At 32.8% G+C, this 15,853-nt stretch overlaps 3 protein-coding genes across 5 annotated transcripts; 1 reads left to right on the top strand and 2 right to left on the bottom strand.

The window, feature by feature from the left end:
• The first annotated feature begins 687 nt into the window (after positions 1-687).
• On the top strand, positions 688-8,693 carry LOC133829810 (putative calcium-transporting ATPase 11, plasma membrane-type). Its single transcript, XM_062259611.1, has 7 exons — positions 688-939; positions 5,018-5,072; positions 5,176-7,121; positions 7,205-7,366; positions 7,436-7,607; positions 7,690-7,988; positions 8,110-8,693. Exons 1-7 carry the CDS (start codon positions 766-768, stop codon positions 8,416-8,418), a joined length of 3,117 nt encoding a protein of 1,038 aa, XP_062115595.1. The 5' UTR covers positions 688-765; the 3' UTR covers positions 8,419-8,693.
• A 75-nt stretch (positions 8,694-8,768) lies between these two features.
• LOC133829812 (uncharacterized) lies at positions 8,769-10,505 on the bottom strand. 2 transcript variants are annotated; one of them, XM_062259614.1, is made up of 3 exons: positions 10,328-10,505; positions 9,782-10,087; positions 8,769-9,145 (listed from the first exon to the last, which is right to left on the bottom strand). In XM_062259614.1, exons 1-3 carry the CDS (start codon positions 10,435-10,437, stop codon positions 9,076-9,078), a joined length of 486 nt encoding a protein of 161 aa, XP_062115598.1. In that variant the 5' UTR covers positions 10,438-10,505; the 3' UTR covers positions 8,769-9,075. The 2 variants fall into 2 exon arrangements, with proteins under 2 accessions (XP_062115598.1, XP_062115599.1); XM_062259615.1 differs by having other exon boundaries at positions 9,782-10,075; positions 10,328-10,493.
• A 577-nt stretch (positions 10,506-11,082) lies between these two features.
• Positions 11,083-14,472, bottom strand: LOC133829811 (putative disease resistance RPP13-like protein 1). 2 transcript variants are annotated; one of them, XM_062259613.1, is made up of 2 exons: positions 12,013-14,472; positions 11,607-11,821 (listed from the first exon to the last, which is right to left on the bottom strand). In XM_062259613.1, exons 1-2 carry the CDS (start codon positions 14,321-14,323, stop codon positions 11,805-11,807), a joined length of 2,328 nt encoding a protein of 775 aa, XP_062115597.1. In that variant the 5' UTR covers positions 14,324-14,472; the 3' UTR covers positions 11,607-11,804. The 2 variants fall into 2 exon arrangements, with proteins under 2 accessions (XP_062115596.1, XP_062115597.1); XM_062259612.1 differs by having other exon boundaries at positions 11,083-14,465.
• Positions 14,473-15,853: the final 1,381 nt, after the last annotated feature.

Here is a 15,853-nt window from a genome sequence, read left to right as displayed (position 1 = left end):
TAAGTTAACGTATTATACAAAATTATAAAAAATTAAATAAAGTGAAATTACAAAACTACCATTGGACTTAAAAGAAAGTCAATAGTAATAAAGATACGACATAATCAAAAAATTTGACAAAAATATGGAGAAAAAAAAACCATAAAAATGATAAAAAAAGTACAAAAAGTAATAAAAAATTATGTTGAAAGAAAGCCATATTTTTTAAAACATCAATAAAAAATCCATTTAAAATGTAATTTCCACTTAAATCATAATCAACAAGACTAAGCATGATGCATACATAAATTTTTTTATTATCAAAGGATGGATATGTTGAGAAAAATAAATAAGCAAAAGCAGAGAATCACTACAAATAAAATGTACCATTTAGTGACAATTTTTTAGTCACAACATATATTTTGTGTGACTTAATGCTATTTTTAGTCACAACCAAATTAAATTATTTAGTATATAATTGAAAAATATATTATTTCTTTTAACAAAAAAAAAGATAATTTTACCTTTACTTATTACTCGTCATGATTAAAAATATTTATCAAAATACAAATAAAATTAAATACATATATTTTCTCATGGTATTTATATCATTTATAAGTGGTAGAGAAAGTGAGTGCTTAATTCAAGGAGAGACGACCTGGCCCTTATGCCGGCCTATATATATAGATAGATACACACACTAGAGCTATATAGAATAATTAATAAAAAGAGAGAAGAGAAGAGAAGTATAGTTGAGATTTATTATTATATAATATAATAAATAAAATGGAGAAATACTTGAGGAATAACTTTGATGTGGAACCCAAGAGACCCTCCGAGGAAGCTCTGAAGCGGTGGAGATCCGCCGTCTCCGTCGTCAAGAATCGTCGCCGGAGGTTTCGAATGGTTGCCGATCTTGACAAAAGAGCTGAAGCTGGAAAAAAGCTCCTCAAACTCCAGGTATATATAAATTTATATATATATATAGATTATATACTATAAATCTTATTGTATTACCAATAATAATTTCATATTATGCATTTGTCTTCGATTTTTTATTTATTTATATGATCATTCAGAAGACTCTCAATCATGATTAATTAGTTTAGATCAAACCATATAAAATTTTAGTGCATTATTAGTCTCATCTCTTTCTCTCTTTCGTTAATTAACAACTTACGTGTCACGTATATATACACACAATATGTGCATGAAGTCATATATTTTTATAGATTGGATGCATATATAAATATATATTCAATAATTTCTTATTATATATCTCACTTATATATTATCATGCCTTGTTTAAATATTAATTTTTTTTTTCAATTTTAATTTATTTGATGATTAATTAGCAGAAGAGAATCTGATCATGTGTTTGTATGAAAATGAAAACCAAAATGTTATCAAAGAAGCAATATTGTATTGTATGCATTTTGAATGTTAGTACAGTCCTTAAAAAAAAAAATATTATGTCAAAGTTTTTAGTCATGTACACGTGGACCCACTTCTGGGGTCAAATGGTTGACGTGGCTTCTTATCATGGCGGTCATTTTGGAACAATTTATTTATTTTTTCTTCTTTTTTTTTAAGAAGTAAAGATCTAATAAAGTGACATTAAACACAGCCGAATAATTAGGCACATTAAATGTCCATGGACCTTTAACAGTTGATTTTCGTGATATATATCGCTATAAAAAAAATCGTAAGCATCAGACTAAATTAAAAGATATGTGGCTAAAAATATTAGGTACACAAATTACAATTTAATAAATTTTATCATTAAAAATAATAGATTGACTAAAACTATATTAATGACAATAAATATATATTATTTTGCTTTTTGCAATAATATTTTGAGTTTGATAGATACGTTGATTCTTAGTTACAAATTTGTTGACCAATATATAAGACTAAGTACATAAAGATCACCTAATTTGAAAGGAAACTGAGAACCTTTGATTGTGGAAGATCTTAAGAATCTTTCATGATATTTCATTTTTTCAGACCTGAAAAGTCTTCTCCAGTTGGCAAATATAAATTTGTGGACTGTACGAGATGTTAGGGTTGATACTTATCATATTGTTTTTGTATGGAAATTTCCTTAGTCCCCACAATTCGACTTTTCCAGTCTTTTTACAAATTGAATTTAAACCTCACAAGATTTTCCTTTTGCTTTACTTTAATAGTACTAATTAACCCCACTAGAATATTCATATGCCAAAATAAAAGACATACTAATAGAAGGTTGTGACAGATTACGTAATTTGAACGTTTTTCTTTTTTTACGAGTATGTTTACTTTTAGTTTTTAAAAAATAGATACGACAGCAAAATAAGATAGAGATAGTTCTGTCCCATTTATTAAGTGGGTCGGGAAGAATGGGGGCAAGACACGAGAAAAACCATCTCGCCCCATTGACAACCCTAATTTTTTGTCTTGGTTTCACATGTTCACCAAATAGACACATAATCAAATCATTTAATTTCAACCTATGTACTTTTAAAAGTAAATACAAATTAATGTCATGGTAAAACTTGGTTCAAAGTCAAACTATTAAGAATATTACACTTGAGGAAGGAGATACAATTGTGAACACAATAAAACAAGTAATTAGAGTCAAGAATACACAAGGGATGGAGATAATCAACCCAAAACCAAAAATACAAGCAAACAAATTAAATACAAATAAGAAGAAAAAAAAGAAGAGAATTGAACAAGTACCAAATACTTTGTCCAAAAAAGAAACTACTTAACCCTAGAACATTTTCAGCCCACAGCTCAAATAGATGAGAATGTAAAATATCTCATATGGGCAAATGACCACTATTTATAGAGTTTGATTCTCATTCAGTTTTCAAATCATCCATTAATTTTCCTAGCTATTAATTACATGTACGTTATTGGGATCTTTATGGATATTAAGAAGGCATTTTTACAATTATATACCTATAATAATTACAAAAATCACCAATACAAATTTATTTACAAAAATGCATTATCACGCCATCAAAAAATATTGAATTCTAAAAATAATATACTTGAATTTGAAATTTTCTCGAAATCCCGTTTTCCTTGTTTTTCTGGGTTTAAAAAAGTAACTTTTTAGTTACTTAAAATATTAATAAGTTACCAATTAGTTATTTTTTTCACCGTTTTTTATACCACTTTTTTCAACTATTTTTTTTACTCTCTCTCTCCACCATACTCTTTTTTTTTATTAATTTCTTACATTCTCTCTTATCTTTAATTTCAAAAATATTTTCGGGCCACGCCGCTAGTCGGTTGGGCTCAAAAGTTGTATCATCGCGACCTACTCTTCAAGGTAATCATTTTGATAAGTGGGAAGCATATGTTTTTTGGCCGTCACCAGAATAAAAAACAACATTTTAGTTTTTTTTTATATTGTGTTAACAAAAAAATAACTAAATTTTAAACTTGATAAAAATTTAATATACTAAAATTTGTATTCTTATTTTACATTTGAAAGATACTATATTGTATTTCAAACAACTTAAATTTATTTAAAAATATTCCAAGTAACTTTTTTAAAATAGATTATTTAGGATATTGTTTGGTAACTTTTAAATAGAATATATAAAAAAAAATTATTGTATAGTATACTAAAAGTAACTTTTAATAATATGTTATATAGTAATTTGTTATATTTTATTGTAACTCATTAGTTTCTAAAAAATGATTAATCTACAATGTAAAAGTATCTTAAGTAATAAGACACCATAATATAACTTAAAAATGACTAATCAGTGTATAAAAAAAATTCAAAAAATAAGTATTAAAGGTAACCAAAATGTATCTAAAATAATATGCTATAAAAATAAATTATTTCATGAAAAAGTAACTAATTGGTAATTTATTAACATTTTAAGTAACCAAAATGTTACTTTTTTAAACCTAGAAAAACGAGAAAATCAAGATTTCGGGAAAGTTTCAAAAATTCAGGTATATTACTTTTAGAATCCGGTATTTTTTGATAGCATGACAATATATTTTTGTAAATAAAGTTTTGTAGGTGATTTTTGTAATTAAATTATAAAAAAGAGATGTAAATTTACCTATTAAGAAGGGATTTAAACGTGCAACATATTGCCTAATAACATAAGGTGTCATGATATCTATTGTAGAAATTTGGGCAACATGTGGCCTATATCTCTGCCAAGATTACTCATTTACCATATTTGAAATGTCAAAACGTCCCAAATCTTTAATATTGCAACTCTTATCATTTATGCTCTTTATAAATGATATAATTAGGTAAATCAAAGCTGAAAAACACCTTATACATTACAAGTCCATTTCAAATTCAAAGTTGTGTGTAACTCTTATGCACATTTAGGATACTTTTAGTCACAACAGAATTTGTGATGAAAGTGAAAATTTTGTAACAAAAAAATATCATTATTAAAAAGTCTGTGACTAAATATTAGTCGCAAAAATTATAATATTTTATGATTAATTGTGTTCTTAATCACAATAAATGTGATCATTATATATAATTAATTGTGACTAAAACTACATTAATAACAACTTGTAACTGAATATTACTTCTTTGTTACAAACATTTTTTTGTGCTTAAGTGACATTCAGTCACAAAAAATTTATGTAATAAAAATTGTCACTAAAAATAATTTTTTTTGGTAAGTTACCATATTTGTAACTCCTCAAACTAAAGTTACAAAAAGTTTAACTTCAACCTCTTTCATTTGATTTCATTCAATCAAAATATTATCTTATTACAATACTTTAACACAAACATAGTGCTGTTTATGAGAAAGTGTAGTAGAGAGATATTAAGTCTATTGATTTCACTAGCATATATTTTCTTGGCAATATTAATAGACTCTAGTCGACATTTTTTTTAAAAAAAAAGGTTAAAAGTCTAAAAAAAAATACAAAATGTACTAGAAAATGCTTTTCTTTGCTTCTACTAAAGCTGCATGGTTTTTATTTTATGCTAATTTTCATTACTTCCGCCATAGTATTTTTATTATGCTAATTACGTTCTTCCATGTAACAGGAAAAGATAAGAGTAGCCTTATGTGTTCAAAAAGCAGCATTGCAATTCATTGCCGGTATGCACTGATACAATACTCAATCATCTCCTCCTTTTAGTTTCATCATCATCATCATCATGGTTTTTTGTTCGGATAATAATCCTATTTTCACTTCATGTAGCTGGAAATAAAGCTAAGTACAAACTCTCCAAAGAAGCTGAGGAAGCTGGTTTTGGTATTGAACCGAATGAACTATCCAACATTGTTCGATCCCACGATGACACTAGTCTAAAACACCATGGAGGAGTTGAAGGCATAGCAAGGCAACTCTGTGTGTCATTGAAAGATGGTATCGTTTCAACTGATTTAACTGTCAGGCAAAATATATATGGACTCAACCGTTTTGTTGAGAAACCTCCTAAAGGTTTTTGGATGTTTGTTTGGGATGCCCTTCAAGATTTAACTCTCATAATCCTTATGATCTCGGCTGCAACCTCTATAGGTGTTGGAATTGCAACAGAAGGGTGGCCAACTGGTATGTATGATGGCTTAGGAATATTACTTAGTATTTTCTTGGTTGTTATGGTCACTGCAATCAGTGACTACAAGCAGTCTTTGCAATTTAGGGACTTGGACAAGGAGAAGAAAAACATCGCGGTTCAAGTCACAAGAGATGGTTGCAGACAAAAGGTGTCTATCTATGATTTGGTGGTTGGTGATCTTGTTCATCTCAACATTGGTGATCAAGTTCCAGCTGATGGGATATTCATATCAGGATACAGCTTAACAGTTGATGAATCAAGCTTGTCCGGTGAGAGTGAGCCTAAGAATGTAAACAAAACCAGGCCTTTTATCTTATCTGGAACTAAAGTAAGAGATGGTAATGGTAAAATGCTTGTTACAGCAGTTGGTATGAGGACTGAATGGGGAAGACTTATGGAGACTCTAAGTGAAGGTGGTAATAATGAGACCCCTCTTCAAGTGAAGCTTAATGGGGTTGCTACTATTATTGGGAAGATTGGTTTGATTTTTGCTGTGCTGACTTTTATTGTTCTAACTACAAGGTTTTTAGTTGGAAAGGTAATGGATAATCAAATCAAACACTGGTCTTCAAATGATGCTATGCAGCTTTTGAATTACTTTGCCATTGCAGTGATAATTATTGTTGTTGCAGTTCCAGAAGGACTTCCTTTGGCTGTGACACTAAGTCTTGCTTTTGCCATGAAAAAATTAATGTCTGATAAGGCTCTTGTGAGACACTTATCTGCATGTGAAACAATGGGTTCTGCTACTTGTATTTGTACTGATAAAACAGGAACTTTGACCACAAATCATATGGTGGTAAATAAAATATGGGTAAGTGAACAAATCAAAACAATAACAGATGATGATAAAACTGAAAGTGAGCTTAAATCTTCAGTCTCTGAGGGAGTGATTAGCTATCTCTTGCAGTCTATATTCTTAAATACTAGCTCAGAGGTGGTAAAAGGGAAAGATGGGAAAAGGAAAACCATTGGTACTCCAACAGAAACTGCTTTAGTAGAGTTTGGCTTGCATAAGGGAGGTAATCCAATAACTTACAGTGAAGATTATGAGACAGTGAAGGTTGAACCTTTTAACTCATTAAAGAAAAAGATGTCTGTTCTTGTTGCCCTTCCGAATGGAGGAGGGTTTAGAGCATTTTGCAAAGGAGCATCAGAGATAGTCTTGAAAATTTGTGACAAAGTACTGAATGCTGATGGAGAAGTTGTGACTCTATCTGAAGAGCAAAGAAGTAACATCTCAAATGTGATAAATGGATTCGCTTGTGAAGCTTTAAGAACTCTTTGCTTAGTTTTCAAGGACATCAAAGATAATGTTGATGGAGATAGTATTCCTGATGAGAATTATACACTTATAGCAGTTGTTGGGATTAAGGATCCTGTTCGTCCTGGGGTGAGAGAAGCTGTTAAGAGTTGTTTGGAAGCTGGTATAACTATTAGAATGGTCACTGGAGATAACATTCACACTGCAAAAGCCATAGCCAAAGAGTGTGGTATCTTGACTGAAGATGGTTTGGCAATAGAAGGGCCCGACTTTCGCAACAAAAGTCCGCAGGAAATCGATGAGATTTTACCAAAACTACAGGTTCAGCAAATCCTTTCACCATTTTTTTTTTGTGTTGTGTATATATATAGATAAATTTTCTCTAAAACAAGTTAAAATTACAGGTAATGGCTCGATCAATGCCTTTGGACAAACACACTTTAGTAGCTCATTTGAGGAATAATGTGTCAAAGGAAGTTGTGGCAGTGACTGGTGATGGGACAAACGATGCTCCAGCTTTGCATGAAGCAGACATTGGACTTTCCATGGGAATAGCAGGAACTGAGGTTGTATTTATGTTTTCGTAATCACTCTACTAAATCTTTCTGCCATGACTAATAAGATCCTTCTAATAGGTTGCAAAAGAAAACTCTGATATTATCATATTGGATGATAACTTCACTACTATAGTGAATGTTGTTAGATGGGGTCGTGCCGTTTACATCAACATTCAAAAGTTTGTGCAGTTTCAGTTGACAGTTAATGTCGTTGCTCTAATGCTCAACTTCATTTCAGCATGTATCTCAGGTTCGTTTTAACTTTAGTCTCTCTAATGGAGCCAAAGGAAAAAGAACCACTCATTTTGTTATCTTCATCACTGACTTTTCAGGGTCTGCTCCACTCACTGCGGTTCAGATGCTCTGGGTGAACTTGATAATGGACAGTCTTGGCGCTCTGGCTCTGGCTACAGAACCACCAAATGATGGTTTAATGAAAAGGCCACCAATAGGAAGAAATGTAAATTTTATTACTCCAATAATGTGGAGAAACATAATTGGACAAAGCATTTACCAGATTGCGGTCCTTTTAGTCCTTAAATTTTATGGCAAACAACTCTTAAACCTCACTGGTTCAGATACTACTTCAATTCTTAATACAGTCATATTCAACTCTTTTGTGTTCTGCCAGGTATTATTTACTACCCTTCTCATAAAATACTACAAGCCATTGGCTGGCACCATGATTTTAGTTTAGTCAGTAAGCATGGTGATTAGCCCTTGATATTATTGTATTGGATTTTGCCAACCAGATATTCAATGAGATCAACAGCAGGGACATGGAGAAGATCAATGTTTTCAGAGGCATGTTTGATAGTTGGCCATTTATGATGGTGATGTTCTCCACAGTAGCTTTCCAAATCATTATAGTTGAACTTTTGGGGACTTTTGCTGGAACTGTGCCACTGAGTTGGGAATTGTGGCTACTCAGTGTCTTGATTGGAGCTGTTAGTTTACCGGTAGCTGTTGTTTTCAAGTTCATTCCAGTTGAAATTACACCCAAGAATCATCATGATCATGATGGTTATGAAGCTCTACCGAGTGGGCCAGAGTTAGTATGAAAGAACATGCCAAAGTTATAGGAAATAAATCAGTTGGATTCCAGCATTTTGTGGTGGCAGCCTTGAGATGATAAAGCAATTTCAGCACATTACTTTTGATTTTCATGGCAGTTTTAATTTAAATTATTAATTTGATTATTTATTTCAAATATCAAATTCCAATTCATTGATTCTTTTTCCATAAATGGTTGGTTACATTCAACCTCAGTTGTTCTATTGTTATGCTCAATGTACATTTCTGACTCGAAGTAGAAAAAAAATGGCCATTCCTTGCAGCTTTTTTACATTAACAATTCAAAAGCTCAAAGAACCAGATACTGATCACTTATTTGCTACTTCAGACGTTAGTGTTTCTTAAAATGGCATACTGTTTAAACCAGGGAATTTCTTAAGATTGAAACTATACATCAAAACTGTAGTGATTTCTTCACTCCTTACAGTACTTGTTTGAAAGCTGTAAATTCTACTTGACAATCTCATTAACTGAAAAATTGTAGAATGTAATTGCTTTCTGAAACAGTCAGTCGGTCCATCCTAGCCAATACCATAACACAAATTATGGGTGAGCACATAACTTTTACATTCTACTAGTTTGTTGAGATGTTCATGAAGGTGTTATTATCCAAACACTAAACTACAAGCATTGTTAACTGTCACCTACTTCGATGAAGGTTCAGCATGCTTTTTGACGAAGAGCTTGTTTATGTCTTCTGTAACAACGTTACTCCTGTTATGATACAACCCAACAAGAAATCAGCAACGGTGTTCCGAATAAGAAAAACAAAATTAAATACGCAAATTTGCGATTCAAAACCCAGTAATAACATAAACAGATTCTTGAAATCATGCCAAAAATTCAGTTCAGCATGTGTATGAAGCAAGGGTGAATTTCTGACATATTCAACTCTGATCTCTAGCAATTAGAAATAAGAGTTAAAAGTTTAAAACCCTTCAGTTTAGACAAATCACAAATCCATTCCTACAAAACTTATCAAGCCAAAATCACACTTGCTTATTCATATCTTACATAGGAATAAAACTGTAAAAATCTCTCAACTATTTATGCTACAGAGCTAGGTTCTGCAAATAAAAGCATGGAACCACAGAAAATTCACTTTCATATACTGTAGTTTAAAGCTCTGCCATTTTCCCTCCTAGAAAACCTTCCAATTCTATAAACAGCTATTCTCATCAGTCATAAATCAAAATTAGCTCAAATCAGAATAGTGTTATGCTTCCATTGGTCATACCATTTAGAACTAGAGTCTTCCACATTAACGAGCATCAGATACATAAATAAAGCTAACAAATAAACAATGAAAAAAACATAAAAGTGCAAAGAAATCACTAATACAGAACTGACCTTCCACGAAGTTGGGGAGGAACTAGAATGCCACCACCAGTATCTGGAACACTCTTGGAATGAGTCAAAGTCCCTTTAGGAACTTTACCGCGGGGCAGAGAGGAATCTAACCCAACTGGGTTTCTCTTCCGCGATGATGATGCACTCTGAGCCATAGCAGCTGCCACTCGAGAAGAGTGGTCAGAACCACTCAGCGCATTATACGAGAACTCAGAAGAGTTCAACAGTTCTGAAGCATCAGGAAGTTTCCCAAAGTCAGGCGCTGGCAAGGCACTTGCACTTTCAGGCTTCTCACTTGATTCAGTACTACCCAAAAACAAAGAAAAACTCATTAAGGGCTTTAAAAAAAAAGGTCATTTATAGCCCAAGACATTTCTGTCCAGATTTTCGACTAAAAATTGTATCTTTTCTCAGTAACCAATCATAATTGTATAGAAATTGAAATGCAGAAATCGAATAAGAAAACCTAATTGTAAAGTTGAGGCCTTATCAACCGTCAGAAGATTTAGTGTGTGAAATTGCGAGAAAATGAAAGAGGGAAATTACTGGACGTGGTTGCGGTTTTGGATTTGAGGTTGAGCCTTATCGTTCTCCCCGACGGGATCAACCGGAACGACGTCGTCGTCGTCGGACGAGGCGTAATCTACCAACGACATCTCCTCCTCAGCTGCTCTCCCGCGGGTCCCGACAAACTATCGTTGCTGTCAATTTGTGTGGATTTCACAAATTCTTGTTCTCTTACAATTTGTGTCGTTTTTTAATTTTATTGTCGTTTTATTTCAAAATTGTAATTTGACAGAAATGTGTCGTTTGTTGTTAAGTGTTTTGTCGTTTTTTCGTTGCTGTATGAGTTGTGTCGTTTCTCTTTAATGTCTTTTTTTTTTTGTAATGATATTGTCGATTGTGAAGCTAGTTGTCGTTTTTAACGTTTGTGTCGTTTTTAAAAAAATATTGTCGTTTTCACAAAATATGATCGTTTTTAACAAATATTGTCGTTTTTCAGCAATCATTCTATTTTTCGCAAATATTGTCGTTTTTTTAAATGGTAACGAACGATTTTTTTTCTTTTTTGGAGCCTAATAATACAGAATAAATCAAATTTACTTGTTTTTTTTTCCGTTCATCAAAAAATCATATTGGTTGACAATGTCTTAAGGTCAAGTATTGGAGTGCAATTTTGAGAAATCTTCAATTTTATTTTCAAATTTATAATCTTTAGTGAGTAACTTACATCAAAAGCAGAATACCATTTTCCTTTAATTTTCACTCAACTCCTGTATATATCACTTACACAGTTACACTGTTTAGAATTAATCCATTCATTCCTATTTTGTTTACCATATTCCAAATAAACTCATTATCCTGAACTAGACTTATTTCAAAGTCTGTAAATATAAAACCAAAAAAAAGAACAATATAAATGAACTTCAACAACAACTGCATATATAATGAACTTCAAATCAGTTCCCAATCAATCTCTATTCGAGGAATATGAGCAATCTTAGTCCAATCTTGACCTTCATTTCTTTGGCACCGCTGTTGTAGCAAAGGACAATCACTTATACACAAATGCAGAAGAGAATCAGGCAATCCTTCGTCTGGTAGACATTTGAGCTCTTGACACCTACCAATAACCAACTCTTGAAGAGAATTCAGGCCTTGAAAGCCTTTGCCATTGAGGGACTCGAGCTTGTTGCAGTTGAAAATTTGAAGTGAAGTTATACTTGAAGGGAACCCACCTTCCAAAAATGATTCTTGTTCTGGGCACATGTATATATCCATAGTCCTAAGGCATGGAAATGCAGTGTGATCAGGCCTTGGAAGTAGAGGCAACAGTTGTCTACATCTCCATACTTGAAGCTTTGTTAAAGAGGGAAGAGAATTTGGTAGCTGTACATTTAGTTTTGGACAACCTTCAAGGTTAAGTTCCCTAAGACGAGGAAAAACTCCACCTTCTTCGACTTTAATGAATGACCACTCCTTCCACTCCGACATGAAGCGAAAATTCAGAATTTCTAAGGATCTAAATGGCTTGATCACCTGAGAAGAACCACTCGAGTAAAATTCTGCACCTATTGTTACCACACTATCAAATGCCAAAATTTGAAGCTTTTTAAGGGAAGGTAGCTGCCCAAATGGAGGTAAAAACCAACAACTTTTGCAGTTAAGTAAATGAACCTCTACCATACTAGAATATGAATAGTCTCCTATCCATGATGAGAAATTTGTACCTCTGTAGCCACTGATGTAGAGATTCTCTAACTTTGTGTGAGGTTGGAGACCATCAAGTATTTCTCTTTCCTTTTGTGAATCATCAATATCACCATATTGCCATTTCAAGCTTAGTGCTCTAAGACACTTCTTGTCCTTCAAATTCGACTCCAATACATGCTCAACATTGACTATATTTTCAAGCCCTGCAATGACAAGTGTTCCATGAAGATGCTGCAGCTCTCTTAGCTCCTTAACTCTAGAGCCACCATGTTCATTCAAAACAAAATAAGGCAATGTTTGCAAGTCTTTCAAATTGGACATTAAGGCTGGCATTTCTGTGATAGGTGTGTCTGCAATGTCGAGGTGGCGCAAGTTGGCTAGACTTCCCATGTTAGCCGGTAACTGAGTAAGATTTCGACAATTGGACAAGAGGAGTGCTTGCAAATTGAACAAAGAACAAATGGACTCAGTCAACTCAACAATTTCAGTGGAAGATAAATCCAAGTACCTTAGTTGCTTCAAATTGCCTATTGAATCAGGCAATTTCTTGATCAAAGCATGAGATAAAGAGAGTACTCTCAAGCACCCACCTATGAAAAAATGCTCACTCAAATCCAAGTGATTTACTGATGATGATCCATCTAATGTGAACGATGGTATTGCAATGAAGGTGCGCAAACTCTTAAGTTTAGACAAACTCACATAACTTTTGCACGATAAATGTCGAATTTCGCTAGCAACCTTGTGTAGATTATCATCATCCAACCTGAAAGAAAACTTTCCTGCTACAAAAATGGCAAGATCATGGACAAGATCATGCATGAAGAAAGTTGATTCATCTCTACTTGATCTTTGGAACAATAGCCTTAAGATTAAAGCTTGGTAGTACTCTTCTCCAACATCTTCTTGTGCTTTTTCTGTGTCAGATTGCAGAAGACCTTCAGCCATCCACATGAAGATTATTTTTTCTTTTTCAAACTCATAATCTTTAGGGAACACTGAGGTGAATACAAAGCAGCGCTTAAGATGTGATGGAAGATAATAGTAACTCAACCACAGAGCTGGAAGAATGTTGTTGTTGCTGTCATTTTCTTGCAGCTGCAACTCCCATATGTCACTTTTCAAAATTCTTCTCCACTCTTCAGGATTTAGCACAGCTCTCAGAAGCCCAGCAAGTGATTTCACAGCCAAAGGAAGTCCCTTGCACTTTTTAACAATTTCTCTACCAATTTCTTGTAAATCTGAGTATGCATTTAAGTCTCCATTGTTGAAGGCATGCTTTGAAAATAAGCACCAGCAATCTTCATCTGACATTACTTGTAGTTCATAAGATGGAACACTGCCCATTTTTGATGCAACAATTTCACTGCGTGTGGTGACAATGATTTTACTTCCTTCTGCTCCAAATTCAAATGGACTTCTTAAAACATCCCAAAGGGAGTAGTTTTCACTCCAAACATCATCAAGAACAATCAGAAACTTTTTCCCCATCAAAGCCTCTTTCAACTTAATTTGAAGCTCATATAGTTCCTCATTCTCACATTTCTTCATGGACACCCTCTCCAAAATCATTCTTGTTATTTTCAAAATGTCGAATTCAACTGACACAGTAACCCATGCTTTGAGCTCAAAATGTCTTTTCACTCTCTCATCGTCATAAACAATCTGAGCAAGTGTAGTCTTACCAATTCCACCCAACCCCACAATTGGAATCACAGATATCTTATCACTATTAGTACCATCAATACCATCATAATTATTATCTGACAACAACAACGAATTCACTACAGACTCTTTATCACCATCCCTCCCATAAACACTAGACTCTTGAGCCAAAGGAGCAGGCAATCTCTGTAAGTGTCTGTTTTGTGTAACAGATTTCAAATCAAGCACATCTTTCTGTTGCAGAAGAAGTTTCAACCTCTCAAGAATCTCAGCTATCTTATTACGAAACAATGCTTTGTCAAACATAAACGAAGGAGAGAGCTTCTTCAAGAATGGTACCTGATGATGATGACTTGAGCTGGTGCAGCCTTGATCTTGCTCGAACTTGATCGTTGTAATCTCAGTCATCAAGTCCTCAACATCATAAGTTGCTTCTATGAGCTCATCGAGCCACTTCCTCACGCCCGGGTTTCTGATTTGCTTCTCTTCAGCATCGTTGAGCAGAATGTTGACGGACAAAAACGTAGTCTTCAGCTTCTTGAGCAAACCATCATCGACTTTCTTTCTCCTGAAGAAGTCCACAACCTCTCGTGAAGCCAACTTTTCGAACAGCGTTTGAAGCACAGAAGAGAGAAGAGCTCCACCCACCATTTCTGCAGCCATGGTGTTAAATTTCAAGAAGAAGAAAAAAAACAAGGCTAGATTTCAGGTGCAAGTACGTTTGGATTGAGATAATTTAATCGGTGTTTAAGATAAAGTCATGGACAATTCTTAGGTCGTTGCATGGTGAGTTGTGTAATTAAGATAAAGATAAGATAGCTTGACATTTTTTTAATGTATTTTTTGAGACGGTGAAGATGATCGAAGACTTTGCCTATTAATTATAATAATTTTCTTCAACGACCAAATCAACTCTCACAAAAACATATTATACTTATTGCTTGTATTTTTCAATCACGCGGCGATCGATAAACGAATATTATTCTATTTTTTGCTGAATCACGAAGTTACGTTATTTTCACGTATTAATATATGTATTTAATTTATATAACTTCTTTGACATTCTAGCTATTTTGTTTTTTTTTTGTTGGCGTTGTTATTAGTTATTGTGTCTCATATAGAATAAATAAATATAAAAATATTTAGTTATTAATAAAAACATGTGTAATTCTACTGATCACCAATTAAATTTTAGATGGAGTTTCATGATTTTTGTCATGGTATCAAGAGCAAATTTTTTAGCGGACATTCGAAGCACACCGATCCAAAAATAGTGAGTGAAGCCGCACAAGAACTGTATAGTACGAAAAGACACTTGAAATCCAAAATCCGCATAGTGCGAAAAGACACTTGAGATCCAATAAAATAATCATCACGCATCATGCACCATGTATATATAACAAAATGAAGAAAGAAGAGACAAATAAAGAGAATGAAAAGAAGAAATAATGAAAGGGTCTATAAGATCTTGGGTCTATTTTAGTATAATTTCATGATAGATAAATGTAAAAAAAAAAATGTATTTTTGAATATTGTATTAATAGTTAAAAATGATCCTTTATTAAATTTTGATCAAAACATATTTTTAAATATAATCAATACAGATTGATCTCTGTTGGAGATTACACATTTTTGAAGTCAATAATTCCATAAATAAAATTTGAGGGCAAACATATTTTAATTGAATTTGAATTCAGGGAGCTATTTTTTAATAATTTGATAAAATACAAAGTCGTATATTTTTAAAAAAATAAATGATCTATAAGTGAAAACACATGGACTGATAATAAAATTGCACATTTCTCAACTACATTTATAACTTCTTTGAAGATGCTATTTTTGGTTTTTTTTTTTATTTTTAACAAAAAGAGGTAAAGTACATAGAAAGCTCATGGGGTTTTCCAATTTCCACATCTTTAATATATTATATTTTCGTAAAGTTTATTTTTTCATTCTTTTTCAAGTTTGGGAAGTTTGATGTGATTAATATTAATTAGCTCGTTCCACACACTTAGAACATAATAATAGCATTGTTATAAAGCATTATGCATTACAATACTTGAGTTGGCATCATATATATAATATGATAGTTATATAATGCTACGCATGGCAAGTTAATTGCCTTGCACGTAAAATAGAAAACAAAAGAAAAAAGAAAGTGTTGGGCTAAAAAATTCGGCCCAAGTATTCTCT

The sequence above is a fragment of the Humulus lupulus genome, chromosome 4, assembly GCF_963169125.1.
Source record: "Humulus lupulus chromosome 4, drHumLupu1.1, whole genome shotgun sequence".
Lineage (NCBI taxonomy): Eukaryota > Viridiplantae > Streptophyta > Magnoliopsida > Rosales > Cannabaceae > Humulus > Humulus lupulus.
Note: the sequence above shows the minus strand (reverse complement) of the source record. Positions and strands in the feature narration are given on the sequence as shown.